At 41.6% G+C, this 15,487-nt stretch overlaps 2 protein-coding genes and 1 long non-coding RNA gene across 5 annotated transcripts in view; 1 reads left to right on the top strand and 2 right to left on the bottom strand.

The window, feature by feature from the left end:
* NFATC3 (nuclear factor of activated T cells 3) overlaps nucleotides 1-12,817 on the bottom strand; it is a 65,950-nt gene extending 53,133 nt beyond the window's left edge. The window contains exon 1 of one of the 3 annotated variants that reach the window (XM_071756977.1): nucleotides 12,513-12,817. Coding sequence is in view for 2 of the 3 variants with exons in the window: in XM_071756975.1 (XP_071613076.1) it covers nucleotides 12,509-12,608 (100 nt within the window). In the remaining variant the exon portion in view is untranslated. Of the gene's footprint in view, nucleotides 1-12,508 lie in introns of all 3 variants that reach the window. The other 2 variants (XM_071756975.1, XM_071756976.1) reach the window with 2 other exon arrangements.
* Nucleotides 12,818-13,221: 404 nt separating this feature from the next.
* LOC139802133 (uncharacterized) overlaps nucleotides 13,222-15,487 on the top strand; it is a 35,929-nt gene continuing 33,663 nt past the window's right edge. Inside the window, exon 1 of the long non-coding RNA XR_011728525.1 lies at nucleotides 13,222-13,462. This is a non-coding gene — a long non-coding RNA (uncharacterized lncRNA). The remainder of the gene's footprint in view (nucleotides 13,463-15,487) is intronic.
* The window catches only part of DUS2 (dihydrouridine synthase 2), a 43,432-nt gene continuing 42,221 nt past the window's right edge, over nucleotides 14,277-15,487 (bottom strand). The window contains exon 16 of the mRNA XM_071756970.1: nucleotides 14,277-14,853. Within this exon, the coding sequence (XP_071613071.1) occupies nucleotides 14,793-14,853 (61 nt within the window). The 3' untranslated portion in view covers nucleotides 14,277-14,792. The remainder of the gene's footprint in view (nucleotides 14,854-15,487) is intronic.

Here is a 15,487-nt window from a genome sequence, read left to right as displayed (position 1 = left end):
GGAGGTCTTCTGGATAGCCAGCACAGAAGAAAGATCAGCTTTGTTCTAACTTTTTAAGACTTTTTAATACTACCATGCATGGCAAAGCCACTGAGTCTTCAGAAACTTAGCCAAGTATTCTTCCCCACACTGCTAGGACCAGTTTTACTACTGAGGGATCACAGAAGTTAGCTGAGGCCTTGTATTCCTTTTGTGCATATAATCTATATAACACCACAGACTTCTACTGCAATCTTACATTAGGCCTCTGTGCCATCCTTTATCAATGAGAACCATTCTGTTCTGTCATTCTGCATGCACATTTGCTACTGCCTGGAAACACACTACAGTACAGAAGCTCCTGTTCAGTGTTAAAACAGTGGTGGCTCATCCCTTACTAAGCTGCTAACTATGCTTCAACATAAGCTGTCTAACTGGAGACTAAAGATAAATAAAAAAAATACATTTTGCTTGCTATTTGCCATCTCAGACTGCACATTCAGGACTAGTAAGGCTTTCCCACCAGTTGTTCACTCCTCAAGGATGTACTGGCCCAGGCACATGTGCAGCTATGCAGTGAGCCAGATTTCTCCACAGAAGGAAGGTCAATTAATATCAAATGTCTGAACACCAGCCCCACACCAAAATTATCCAAACCACTTTATTATTCTAGATTTGTAAGCCTACAAAAAAACAGGTTCAGACAATAGGAGTTGTTATAAGGTACTGAGAGCACAACATGAGCTAGGCCTTACAAGAATAATACTGCAAAAACAGATCAGTAATCAAGTCCTTTAAATAGCATGAGGAAAGACTTGAGCATTGCTACAGACATCATGTGTGTTCTCAGGCAAGTCATATAATCTGTTTCCACTTCCAAACTTTAAAAAGAATTACAACCTCTACTGCTTTTCAGTTCTGTCATCACAGTTACCCATATCTCTTTCTAAACACAATGGTATTATAAGGAATGCCACAAAAATTGCTGTAAATAAGAACAAAAGGCATATGCAGCTCCATTTTTAATGCCATTATCCTGCTGAATTGCAAGAATTTCTGTATTTCTTGGGATGAAAGAAGATCCTTGATTTGCACAAAGAACCAAAATACCCAATAGTCATAGTTTTCCTTTTGTGCACTTGAAAAGACAATACATCAGATTTCTTGCTGGTAACCTACCACACTAGAGCTCTATAATTGGATATTTAACTTCAGTTTTCCACTGCAACCTCTAAGTTCTCCAGAGACACTTCCTGCAAGCTTATATATCAGCCTAAAAACCACAGCCCCCCAGAAGCCCCCCGCAGCAATGCATTATTTTATAAATAGTATAATTGACTGGTAAGCCACCAAAACTGGAACTAAAAAGTACAAACTAAACTAAAAAGTACAAGGTAGCAAAGTAGAGCAGGGGGAAGACACGTCCTTATAGACAAAGTTTTGCAACACAAAGTGCAGGTTTAAGCTTTCCGAGAAGAATTATTTACATCTACTGTCATTTTAGGAAGTAGTTTTCCCTCTTCGATGACTTTGTGCTCCATTTCATGGCTGTATCAGATAACTCAAAACAGGAAAAAAAATATTTTACTTCTGTCAGCCATGTATGCAAGAGGAAGCCCTGTTGCCCATTAGAATTTCACTCATTTTCTTGTGTTAAGCAAGAAAACTGGAAACGCAGAAGAAAAACAATCTTCTCAACAGCAGGAGCTTTTCAATAAGTCTTTTACAAATTCTAATCTGGATGAGAATTCATTATTCTTGGTAGAAATGCAGAAGAATAATGAAGCTGCACTAGCTTAAGCAATTTAAGCAAGAGAATAATACAGCATATTGAGTGTTTACAACTGACACTGAGTAAAATAAGAACACACTGGCTTTCAGGGTGTAACTACATGTGATGTGTTATGTTTTTTTCAGCAGCAACTACCCTCCCACACACACACTCACACACGAAGGGGGAAGGGAAAAAAAGAAGAGCTATTTTTAACTCAGACCATTTTGGCAATCAGATTTGCAGTGCACTCATGTAAACACCTGTATATATACAACTGATGGGATGGCAAGCTCTAGGACACTGGGAGAGACAAGCAACCAGGACAGGAACCAAAGGTGTTTTCGCTATGAAATAAAAATGGAACATGCAAGTAAACACTTAGGCCACAACCTGGCATGCATTTGGCTGTCATGAGTGTACACCCAGCTTCCTGCTGAAGTAACAGAATTAAGTTCCAAATAGGGAAATAACAGTCACAAAATTTCACCTAGTGTGTAAGAAAAACAGACTAAATGAACACAAAAATCAAATGGATCTGCCTAAGTCATATGCACTTTTCAGAAAATTATGTACTCAATTTACTTGCAACAAATTGTTAATCTCAGGGGGTTTTTTTCTTCCTTTTTAACATAAATTCTCAATCTTTCACATCAGAGTGCTTTGAGGTATGATCATAAAAAGTGATGTACAAGACAATTAAAGAAGTCAGCTTGTAACTGTAAGGTTCAAAATGAATTAGTCATCCTAGGTTCAGTTACAAGAAGTGCTAGGCAATGTTCATACCTGTGCCTTCTCCAGCTCTGTTATTTCAGTTGATTACAAAGAATGTCTTAATTTAAATTTTATAGACCTTGTGGATCAGTATATGTGTTATGCAGTAATACTCATAACATGGTAAAAAAGCAAAATATTTAAATTTTGCTTTACAAAACAAATTAAATTAAATTTGACAGGCTCATATATAATTCTGGTTTTTCTTTGTGGGTATGACATTCAAGAGCATTTTATAGTGTTGTTGCCCTCCAGTTTGATGAAGCCTCATTGTCACTCAGTGTTAGACAGAAAGTCAGCTTAACATGACCCAATAGTTGAGAGACAAAGAAATACACTATGACCTTGGGGACATTCTTTAACTGACACAATACATCCATGCAGAAACTAGGACCACGTAGCATTAAGAGCCTATTTGTCAGTGCTATTCTGGAGGTGAAATATGTTACACTAAACAATCAGTTATTAAAATTTGTGAAAGGAGTGAGCCCTGCAGTTCCAGAGCATTTGGTAAGCTTAGACCTAGGGACTTGAGAGAACACTGAGCACTCCAAAACTGGTATGTTGTGCATGAGCCACAGGAAGAAGACTGATCATATAAAGGTGAGGACATCAGGCAAATACTGATGGAAGAGAACAAGCGAACTGTGTGCTTGACAGTCGAAGGTTTGTCTAGATTCTTGGTATTGCAGGCCAATTTATAACCACAACCTAGCTCTTCCTTTGCGGGAGCAAAACTAACAGACTCCATAAAAGGCTCTTCAGTTATTCAAAGGTTTATGCTGTACCTATAAAATGAAATCCTCACTTAAACACCTACATGGATGCCTTTACTAGTGACCAACTCCTAGCACCAATGAAAGGGTTAACAGCAACTGCTGCTCTGTACAGGGACACCTCCAAGCTCACAGACCACTCCTGAACCAAGCATTGTTTAGAAACCCAAGTTTCCAAAAGCAGAATGCTTTAATAGGGCCACAGCAAATAAATCAAGACAGGAGTGAGCAAGAAAATGGGTATTTTAGTTTTTAAGACAGCATAGTGCCATAGACTGAGGTCTTCATCAAAACTGGTAGAAAAAGAACACGATAACCCAAGGCACGAAGTTTGAGTGGGGAGATGTCACACAGTAGGAGGAGGGCAGATCAAAATGGAGGCATCTCTGTTTACCAAACAGTGTGACACAGAGGCTGAGAACCAGTATTGATAGGATCTGAACAAACCAGTTTGGGAACCATTAAGAATTTAGTAAAATTACACCATAATTCTACAGCTGTCCTGACAACATGACAAAAGGCAAACAATCCCACAGCAGACAATCCTACCACATAGTTAACTCAGTATTTCAAATCATTAATATTGCAGCTTTTCCCCAATATATTTTATGATACAGCTTCAGAGCAGACTTTGGGTGCACATCTCTCAAAGGACTGTGTACAAGAAAGGACTGAAATGAGCCAGAATTATAATCTGAAACTTTCCTGTTTTCCCAGCTGCTCACACGAATTTAGAATCAGAAATATCTTGAATCCACTTTGTCAAGATTGACACAGGGAGCATAACAGGCAGAAATAGGAAGCAAACAGCCAAATGAGAGAGGGAACACGGAAGCAGACCACAAACACCATTTTTTTCAGCAATTTTCAGAATGAACCCCCAAAATAAAACAGAGACAATGTTAGGCTGCTGTGCCACATTCAGGCCCTGAACTTTTGCATCTCATTGTATAGAGTCATACATAAAGCTTGCATTTATCCCAACAGGAGCAGAGGTTTCACCACATACTGTACTTAATCATCCCAACCTCCCATTACCAACCAAAAAAGCAATTTGAAAGACAGCATTTGCTCTCAAAAGACTAAATTTGACAAATTACAATTATGAAACACAGAGACTCTGACCTAACCTAAAGAACCTATTCAAAATGTTGGCATTTTTTCTTAGTGATTCTTTGGATTAAACCCCACATTCTCTTGTGTCTCTCTCACTTAATACAGTTATCCTGAATGACAAGGTTAAAGCCTTCTGCAGTCATATAGTTACTCCACCTCCTCATCTCCTTTGTATTTGTGATTTAGGGAACAACTACTAAAAAGCATCTAAGATACACACGAATACCTATAAAACATGGAAGACATTATTACAGCCCATTATGCAGCCATCAAAAACAGTCATTATCACTAATGGTTAAGAGATGCACCCCCAATGTATTGTCAGCTCATCATTCTGTTTTGAGAGTATCTTTTCATTTGACTTGTGAAGATACAAAGGGTTGGTTACACTGTAAAACAAGTCAGAAGGTAACAGTTTGCACCATATTACCAAGCAAAATCCCATTCCATCTCTTGCACTGTACAAATGCTGTTTGCTGCTGAATTTCTGTTTAATTTCTCATTTTTATGTTTACCAGAACCACTTACACCATTTTCCATCACAGATTTTAATTTCTTATCTCACACCATTTGTTCCTAAAAAGCTAAGTAAGCAGCCACCAACACAGGAAGACTCCAATTAAGCAGTGAATTCAAAGGTATTTGCCTCCTGCAATCTTGAATAACCTCACACATAAGAAAATTTAAATCTCTCAGTTTGAAAAGATCTAAATGAGTCCAAAGAAAAATATTTACAAGATTTCAAAAGATAACCTTCTCCACCAACATGTTAAAAACCATAAGCAAAATCCAACTCCATCCAGCAATTTTTTGGTTTTCTGTATTAAAAATTTCTCATTTTCAGAAGTTATGATTAATCTTCAAAATGCAGTTTGATAACCCACTCATGTTTCTGCCTACAAATGCCTTTTATGCAGCCTCAAATGTAGTTTGAAGCTTTGAAAAGAACCAACAACAAAAATGCAACACAATCCCAAACCAGACGTGTAATTTCATGAATTTACTGCTGAAAGGTCATGGGTTTGTAGCCAGATCCTCAGAAAGTTGATTCTTCACTCCTTCTCCTCTGTACATAAAAATGAGGACAGAGCCTTCCAGAGAAAACTGACCAAAGTATCTTCTATCACACCTATCTTCCCTTCTCTGAAAAGTAACCACAAGCATTCAATGCCATTGAGACATTTAATCAGAAGAACCATGTAAATGATAAAGTTCAGCTGTTCAGTAAACTCATGCTATGTGCAGGCCACAACACAGCCTTAAAGCCTGCTTATCAACCAGTTCAGCAGTTCTTCAGATTTAAACTTATCTTCCCTGAATGACTTTGAACAGTTCCACTTTTATTTTTTCTTTCCTTTTTTTTTTCTTTTCTTTTTTTATTTTTTTTAAGTTCTATTTTGCCAGTATTTCACAAGACTACTCACAGATGAGTACACTGAAGGTAGAAGAGAATGTTGGCTTGTTAGTAAGCCTGCTCCTGCCTTGCAATTTTATGCAGACTTAATGATCATTTCACTCATCTTAAATTCCACTGTCATTCGAACCCCACATGGCATGCCTGGACAAATGCAAGGACTTGGATGTTGTTTTACAGGCTGGGCTTACTGCCAAGTCTGCTCCACGTACTTCCCTGGCCCACTAGGGCAGCTTTAAGCAACAACATTTACATTATTGCTGTGAACAGCCAAACTGGTGCTTACTATTGATCCAGACCCAATATACTCTAATTTCTCACTCATTCACAGCAACATTACTTATTTGGCTACTCTTTGAGTGGGGTATGATCAACGGTTTGCAGTTGTATAATACAAACCAAGGAAAAAGACCGTTCTGTTTTAAACAGAGGGTTACTTTTTACTTTGAAGAAAGAGCTTATTTCTAATTTTCATAAATATGTAAGATAGAAACATTAGACACAAATGCTTTTATACCCTGCCCATCTTTTCCACATCCCAGCTCTCAGGATTTGTTTTCACTTGCACTGTGCCCATAATGAACACGAGGGAAGTGGACAGAGGGCGAGGTGTGACTATAAATTCAGGCTCAAAATAAGTGACATTTTCTTAGTCTAGGGATGTTTTTCAAGTGCCTGCAGTACACGGTCACTATTCTGTGACTCACATAGTGATTCTCCATGCACTATGTAGTGATCTGAGAGCCACATGCCAAACCATTAAAGTCAAGAAATTACATCAGGTACCACTACAACTACCTCACAACAGCTCACATGACAATTTGGTACTTTTCCAAATGGTCTCATCCTGGTCAAGCTTTATGCAAACAGGCTTCACTTAGCCAACATACTGTAAAACAGCATAACACATTCCAACACAGTAGCTTCCCAGAATTACAATCTTAACAGCCAGGCAACTTTGACTCCATTGATCACAGATTTGATTTTAATACACATTTTACTTTGGGTCTTCCTCAGTGTGTCTCTATGCTATTTTGAAGTCACAAGGTTCTTGTCACAGACCCTCTATTTTTGGCCAGATGCAGCTGTTTCGTTTTCCCTCCTCCCTTCTAATCAGCAGATTATATAACCACAGCCTGCAACTGATTTGCATTGTGCCCCTGCATGTCAATCTTTTACATGCACAGACACCAGCATCCACTAGATTGTAAAATAAAATGAGAGTAACTAAATGTCCCTGAGGTGGTGGTTCCTATCACAATACATTAAATGATCAATACTTAAAAAATAAGCTAATATTTCTGTTAAAAAGTACCATTTATGTCAAAAGATGAAAAAAAACCAAACAGACACAATCAAATTGTCTATTCATTCCTCTCTTAAAGTTGCACCAGCTGATCCTACTCTTAATCCACACATGAGCAGTCTTTTGTATAGCACCGACAGCTGTATTTATATGGATGTTTCCAATTATATGTATTAGCCACAGAGTTACCATCTTGTGCAAAGACTTTCTCTCCTACCCATTTATACAGGCAACCAAATCTAGACAGTAGACCTCAAAAAGGAATAAAATTTCAGGTGAACCATTCTGGTGAGCAAGGATGACTGTTAAAAAAGACTTTAAAAGATCATGTCACAGAGGTTTCTCTTACTTGGCTAAGAAAAGCAAACCCTGTAGTAGTTCTGCATTAGACATATGTGATTACAAAAATTAATTTCACCAGGACAACCCTCAATCAGCTCACATCTCAAGTTCACAATTACTACCAGCATCCAGCCCTTAATTTGCCACTCTCTGATTCTGAGACTACTCTCTTTCCTACAAGTTGACTTTCTTAGTATTGCTTACCTTAATAATCACCTCAGGAAAAAGAACAAAAAAGTTCAAGCACACTGCAAACTTCTGTAAACCACTTATGCCGTTTTCTGCTCTTTATCAATTCCTGACAGCACTACCAGCCATGAATACACATTTACCAAGAATACATAATCAAGTCAAAGCTATGAAGACTAGTATTGTGGTGGTGTTTCAGTAGAAATCATTGGTTTTAAGACTTTTACTACATATCTAAATCAAATGACATGTTTATAGTGCCAGTTTTTCCTGCAGAGAACTCTGCCTAGCTACTGAGGAAAAATTCAGTGCCCACCATGGCTTCAGAGCATGTAACATACGGGCAGGAGGTAACTGCTGAGTTTCCAAGCAGCTCTCAAATGCTCAAAGAATAAGAAGGCCAGACATGGAAATCTTCAAAATAATAACCTGATCTTTTCTTCTGACAGTCAGAAGGGCAATATGTTTACGTCAGTCTTAATATTCAGTAACAGCATCAAACCAGTAAGATAACAACTTGAAGCTAAAGGCAAAAACCTCAAAGGAGAATAAGATTATAGAAGTTTCAAATAAACTAAATATCCAAATTCAGATACACTGTCCCTATCCAGAGCAAGGCTCCAGCTTGCAAAGATGTTTTGAACTGTCACTAAATGCATCACAGAACACGGATATTTTTGATACTACTTATTTCAGGCTTTTCAGGAGAAAAGTACAAGAGATTGACAGATTCATCTGTAACAAGATTACTAAATAGAATTACCTAATCAAATACTATGTCACAGGAAGCAGGAAGAACCTCTTTTCAGCTTGTTTCACAGTTTCCAAGAAAAATAAAACAGATACTATGAACCAGAAGTCCAAGGAGAATACTTGTATCAGCACTTTTAAACCATTCATATTTTGGGAAAATAAATGAACAAAATCAACACAGGATAATTACTTATACTGAAAGGCAGTACAAATTTCTCCTCTTCATAAACCAAGAACACAAGGTGGGTGTTAGGGCAAAAGCAAAATTCCACATATTAACTGGTTTTACTGGGTAACAAAACCTTAGCTTCTCTTTCACTCTTAGAAGACAATCAGAAATAACACAAATGTTTTAGACTGGATTCTAAGAACCAGTATCAATAGCTCATCTGCCAGAATTTAATAAGTAATGAAATTATTCATTTTCTGGATACTGAACAGTTTGCAGTCTAATTTTAATTCAGTTCCCATTTCACACACTGACAAGAAATAATTTTGGATGTTACAAAACCATATGAAATCCTGAATTCCCAGCTTTTTACTACCCAGGTTCTTTAAAGACCCTCATCTTGTAAAAACTCATTTTTTAAAACAGAAGATCAACCCTGAAAATAAAAATTCAGCTAAAGAAACAATGTGCTCCCCTTTTGCACAGTTTGGCATTTAAACAGCATACAACATCCTCAGAATTTTTAACAGTAGTGTGAAGACCGATATGTACTCTATTTGCTTAATGGTCATTAAATTCTGGGCAAACTTCCCAAAATTATACTGAATAGAATGGCAAACTGAGTGAGTGAAGGATATGGGGCATCATTTAAAAAGTATTCAGGATTAATTCAAACATTCAATGTCACACATTGCACCTCAAAAACATCATGATTATAAAGACCAAACATGATGGCACTGTGAATACCTTAATTGACAAAGTTAGTTACATGACAATCCATTTCAGTGCACAGGACCTGAACAATACTGCAATTCAAATGCCTCCTTAGGTATTTCAAATGAGACTGACACAAGGTGGCAAGATGTAATCAGATGCTACTGCAATTAAGTCAACAATTTTGCAAGAAAGGGTACACCAAAGGGATTTGGTTCATTTCACAGTTCACTTTTGGGCATTGGAGGCCTGAATTATCTTGTTAGAAAAAGATGTGGCACACTAGTACGTAGTCCTGTACCACTTGTTCTGAGTGCCAAACAACACAAAATCAAAGTGACAGGGTTTTTTGTCTTAGAGACAAGGACAGTAAATCACCAGAGAAAAAGAGAGCAAGATTTTATAGAAGGTGCTTAGTACAGAAGTTCCACTTACAAGCAGCTGAAAAGCTTTTGACTATCTTTCACTTAGCAACCACCTGAGCAAAGTTTTACTTCAGTTCACAAGCTGCTTGAAATGTGAAATGGGGTATCCCTTTGATTTCAAGTGAATTGTGCTACAAATATTGCAATATTACACTACAGATTTTTCCAAGCATCTTTAAATCATCTTTCATGCATTCACCTCTGCAGCAGGAACTACAACTTTCAAATAAGCAGACAAGCACTACGGCAGAACTCAAGTCTCAATTTCTGCCACTTAGGACAAAACTAAGTGTGCAAACCACTGAAATTGTTCTGCATAACAACTTGGAATTCCAGCTGATTTATCTAATTGTCCTTTTAATGCCATAAAAGTGTAACTGACTGTCTAGACTAGCCTTTCAGAAAACAAAAACATGTTCAATGAAAGAACAGTTTTTTCTTGCTTTTGGTTAAAAATGCAGTTAAAATATATATATCTATATAAATATACACACACACCACAACACCAGTCTCAGCATAAAAAAAGCATTAAGGTAGACTTCCATGTTATTTACACAATAACTTAATACTAGATACTTCTTTCACAAGTGTGCCAATCCCAAACTTCTAAAGCACGAAGCACAAGAATGCGTTTTCAAGTATTCTCCATGATCACAGATAACCTCTTATTTTAATATTATTTATAAGCAACTTTCCCTGTGACCTCCATGCTTTATTATTAGCATATATTAGAAACAAACAAACAAACAAAGCCTGATGCTTACTTTGCTGCACAACTGACTACATCACTGAAGCAAGTGATGTGTGATTATGAAATCAAAGAACTTTTGCTGATCCAATATATTTTCAAGAAGGGCAAGGGAAATACATAACACTTCCAGCATGGGCCCTCTCATACAAAATCTAGTTCTTCATATGTGAAATACATGGGCAGAATAAACAGCTAAACTCAGAAAGCCTTTAAATAGAATACTTTAAGGTGAGAACACCTCTAACCCTTTTCCATGAAGACCACATCTGTGCACAGCAGGTGAGATCATCTCAAGTATTCCAGAAAACTGAAATTACTGGGTTACAGATGCAGGATTTGTTACTGACGGCTACAACAAACTAACCAGTTCATGGTCTGAGTATCACATTTAAAGTCTACCTTAAAAATAGTTTGAACTAACCAACCATAGAAAATTCTCTAAATTCAGAGAAATACCTGATCTGCTTGCTTAAGAAATGCTACCAAAATGCAAATACTATAAAAGGGACTTGAGTATCACTCAAGTTTCCAGTTTTCTGAAGAATATTCTTTTCTCATTCACATCCATCATTAGCCAAGGAGTAGAGTTTAGACTACTGATTTTTATGTAAAAAGGACAGAAATAGGGATGTTATTATTTTTGTTGTAACTTATTAACATTCCCCATTGTTTTCATGTGGTACTGCAATGCATTTAATTGGCTAGAAGAACTCAGGCTGCCTTCCCAAAAGCACCATCTGCTATTCCACTAAGTTGGAAAATAGGCAAAGAAAAACTCCCCTTATCTGAAGGAATCTGTAAACTAAATCTTAGCATCAAGAAAGTCTAAAATCTTAGAAGAAATTAATACCAAGTGGTCACACTGGCTTACATACAGAGAGTATCAAACAACAGTTTTTTTCCTCATCAACTTAGGCAGAAAACCGAGTCAGAGAACAAAACAACATGGCTGCATCATCTAGCCTGGATACAATCATGTTTCAGAGTTATCTTATCATCTAACCAGTTAGACTTAAGACAGTGCATTACCATTTAATACTTAGTTCAAGTAGGTCAGGAAAAAAGCATGCAGCCATCGAACTCTGGTACAGCTACACACTGCACAGTTGGCTCTTATTGATTCCCCAAATCGTAATTTACAGGGAGTACTTTATTTTCTGCACTTTAAAGAAACACGGGTTTTTTTTTAAAGAGGACTTTCGGGCTCGACCACTACAAAACTAAAAATAGAAGCACGAGATGCTCGTATAGATCCGTAAATACAGACCCCCAACAACCATCACACGTATACACACACACGTACACAAAGTTTATGAGAACACACCAAAGTAACTATGCCTTTTCCCGAAACTTTCCATCGCAAAGAGCCCTCCAGTCCAGCCCAGCCCAGCCCCATTAAGGTTTCGTTGCTCTCTGCCCTGTGCCGGGTTTGGCGACACGCGTTACCTCACCGGGACCCCCCGCCGATCGCCCTCTCCCGAGCCCCGCGACGCCTCCCGAACCCGGGCCAGCAGCACAGAGGATGGCAGGCGGGTCCCCCCGCCGCTACCTGCGTCAGAGGCGGCGGCGGGACGCGGGAGAGGGGCCGGGCCCACCAGATGCAAACCGCTCACTCCCTCAGAGAGAGATGGAGCCTCCCCCCGCAAAGGCCCCGCGCCCCAGGGGAGGCTCCTCCCGCACGACGCCAGTTCTTGCGTTCCTCTTCCCAAAGAAAGTTGTAACTGCAGCGAGAGGCCCTCAGAGCCCCGGCCGGGCCCTAATGGCAGCAACGGCCCCTCAAGCCCCCGGGTCCCGCCAGCGAGCTGAGGGGAGCGGCGCGTGAAGCGGACGCAGCCTGAAGGAGGAAAGAGGGCGCCGCTTAACCGACCCCCCACAGCCCCGATCGCCCGCCTCCCGCGGCGGCGGGACAGGCGGCAGCCCCCCCATCCCCGCCTCGCTTTGCTGAGAGGAAAACAGGAAGCCGATCCTCCCCCCCACCCCGGCCCGGCGACAGAGGGAGAGCCCACGACCCTGCCGCGGAGGAACGCACCTGCAGGCCCCAACGGTGGCCCGGGGCCGGGCTGCCCGTCCTCCCCGAAGATCAGCCTGAAGTCGAACTCGTCGGTGGCGCCGCAGTTTGCCGTAGTCATGGGTTTGGCCGGCGAGGCGAAGCGAGTCCCCGTCGCCCTAGCCGGGCCGCGCCGGGCTTCTGCCGGGCTGCGCTCGCCGCCGCCCCTCAGGGCCGCCTCATAACACCCGATGGCGCCGCTGCCTGAGGGGAGGGGGCGCGCGGGGAGGCGGCGGCGCGAGCGGCAGCTGCAACCCCAGCTCGAGCTCCTGTGCCCGAGCGCCTTCTGTCACTCGGGGGGGGGGGGAGGGCGCCCACTACGGGCCGCGGGTGGCCCCGCCCCGGCCCCGCGAGGCCGCCGGCTCCGCCCCCGCGCCGTGCCCCCGAGCGGCCCCCGCCCCCGCCCTCTCCCCCCCCCTTTCTTCCCGCCCCTCGTCGGCGTTTCCCACAGTCGGGCTCGCTCTCGCGCTGACGTCGGCGCCTCCGTCGGCGCCTCGTGACCCGGACCGGTGCCGCCGGGGGAGGCCTGGCTGGAGGTCACGTGGCACGGAGAGCCTGCCTCGCGCCGCCCCCGCCCCTCGCCCCTCCCCCCGCCCCGCCTGGCGCGAGGGCCGCCGGGGGCTGTAGTTGGTTGGGCCGCCGGGAGCGCGCGCCCAATCCGTTGGAGCCAACGGGGCAGGGAGGGGAGGGGCCGCGCGTGCCACGTGTCCCACCGCAGCCGCGCGGGGGCCGCCAAAAGCGCCGCGTGGCCCGGCCCGGCCTCGGGTGAGAAGCACCGGGGCCCAGCGGGTTCGGGCGCCCCTGAGTGAGACCCTTCCTGCAGGGCGCGAGTTGCCGCCTGCGAGAGCAAGCGGGGGCTGCCGAGTTCGTGTCTTCTAAGACACCGCGTGTGGGTTGGTGGCGTTCTTGGCACCAATTAACGGCCCAGGTAATTAGGTAGGTTGGCGAAAGCCGAGGAACGCCGTTTGGGTAGCAGCTGCCGGCTGAAGGACTCCAAGCTGTCGGCCTCTTACTTTCCAGGCTCCTCGGAAACTGGTGTTACAGCGACTGTGAGGCGGCCGATAAGAACACGTGTTGGCAAGGTGTGCCAGTAGCCAGGTGGCCACTGGGAAGAGCACAGAAGCTTCAGGAGGCTCTGCCTGCACAGTAGCCGAACGTGCTGTGCCTCTTGTTAAGGCTGACAGACAAAAGGGCAGAGGTAAATTCATGTTGTGAATTACAGGTGTTCATGCAGCAGGACCATCAGTTCCCAGCAGGGATGGATGGCAGTGTGGAGACTGTAACTGGCCCGGGGTTGTCTGGTATTTGTAGCCTAAGAAATCCAAGAGCAGCTTCTTAAAGCCATCACTCGATACCACTGGATATGTGGTATCAGTAAAAGATTAATCCTCACTATCTGTTATCTAGCAAGATTTTAGGTCTCTGCTGAAACATGGGCATTGAGAGTAAACAACTACTCAGTCATTTGTTTATAGTTCCTTTATGAGGTTTATGTTATGTAGGGCTAAAACACCAGGAATATCCTTGCTATATATTTTAAACATTGAAGAACCAGGTTTCCTAACTTAGTAGAAAAACCAACTGAACTATTGTTAGTGTGTAGTGATTCAACGGCAATGTGGAAATTACTGCTTTATCTGTTGCTATTGATTCTCAAGTAGGTCAAATTGTTTCTACACATGGGGCCTTTTTGTGTTTGTATCTGTTCAGAGAGTCAAACAGGCCTATCCTAAACCCATGTGTGCATTTGTATGTAGATGTTACCTTTATAGAGGTGAACAAAAGGGAGAAAAGAAGGCTGCTACTAAGAGAAATTTGCTACAGTGCAGAACGCTGGGTCTAGGAGGCTTTTAAAGGGCTCAGATAATTCTGGCTATTTGCACTCATAAGGAACCTCAGTAGTCCCTTGAAGAAAAATGAGCCTAAATGAAAAGCTACTTTGTGATTTTGCAACTCTAGTGGAAACAGAAAGCGTCACATTTAAAAAAAAAAAAAAAATAAAATACTATGCAGTACTTGGGGCAGGAGGAGTTTGCTCAAGTGAACAGGAAGCTGCTTCAAGTGCCCAGAATACACAGCAGCACATGTTTGCCCACTACTTAATCTTGTAAGGCACCATCCTTCCCACACACCACGAGCTGTTTCTTTACATAAAACACATGAGCAACTACAGCTGCTCTTCATATACTTAAACCAAAGGTTGATGCTCTTCTCAGGGTAGCCAATTCCCTCTGCTGAAGGAAGACCAAACCTTTATAAGAAGCTCTCACCCAGTTGGCCTGTAGCCTCTTTTTACCTCTAAATCCAAGGTCACGTAGGAAGACACGCTGGAAAAGAATGTGTAATTGGATTAACCATAGGTAATAAAACCCCCCTCATGCATTCTTGAATGAAAACAGGCCTATAATGTACAGCTCAGAAAAATATATGTAAAATAGCTCTTAGCAGCTGATTTTTGTCTAAAAACTTTTAATCTTTCACATTCTCAAAACAAACACTAGAATTTGCCATATTGTTAAGTAATTGTTGTGTCAGATTACAGCACGTGAAGTAACCATAGCAGTTTCCTGTTCTGCTATACCAGTAGATAATTCATTATGCATGTCCCTAGAGAAAAATACAACCAAACTTGTGCTCTCTGTGAGGGGAAATTTGAACACAATCAAGTGTTTGATCTGTGTTCTTTGATAAGATGCCCAGAGTATATTTCTGATTAATATGCTAAATTAAAAACCCGTATACTATTGTCTTCTTCCTTTCCCCTAACTGTAAATGAAGCCTTTTCTCCCCTGTTTGATAAAGTATTTATCCAGAAAACTATGATACGTGCAGGTCATTAGGCAGTGCTTTTAGTTCTACCTCCAGCTATCAATTAAGAAAAGGACTATATATCCTAAAAAAAAAAGAAAAAAAAAAAAAAAATGAATTGGTTATGTTCTGACCATCTAGATAATAAGGCAA

Source organism: Heliangelus exortis, chromosome 13 (genome assembly GCF_036169615.1).
Source record: "Heliangelus exortis chromosome 13, bHelExo1.hap1, whole genome shotgun sequence".
NCBI lineage: Eukaryota > Metazoa > Chordata > Aves > Apodiformes > Trochilidae > Heliangelus > Heliangelus exortis.
This window is presented reverse-complemented; position numbering and strand designations above follow the sequence as displayed.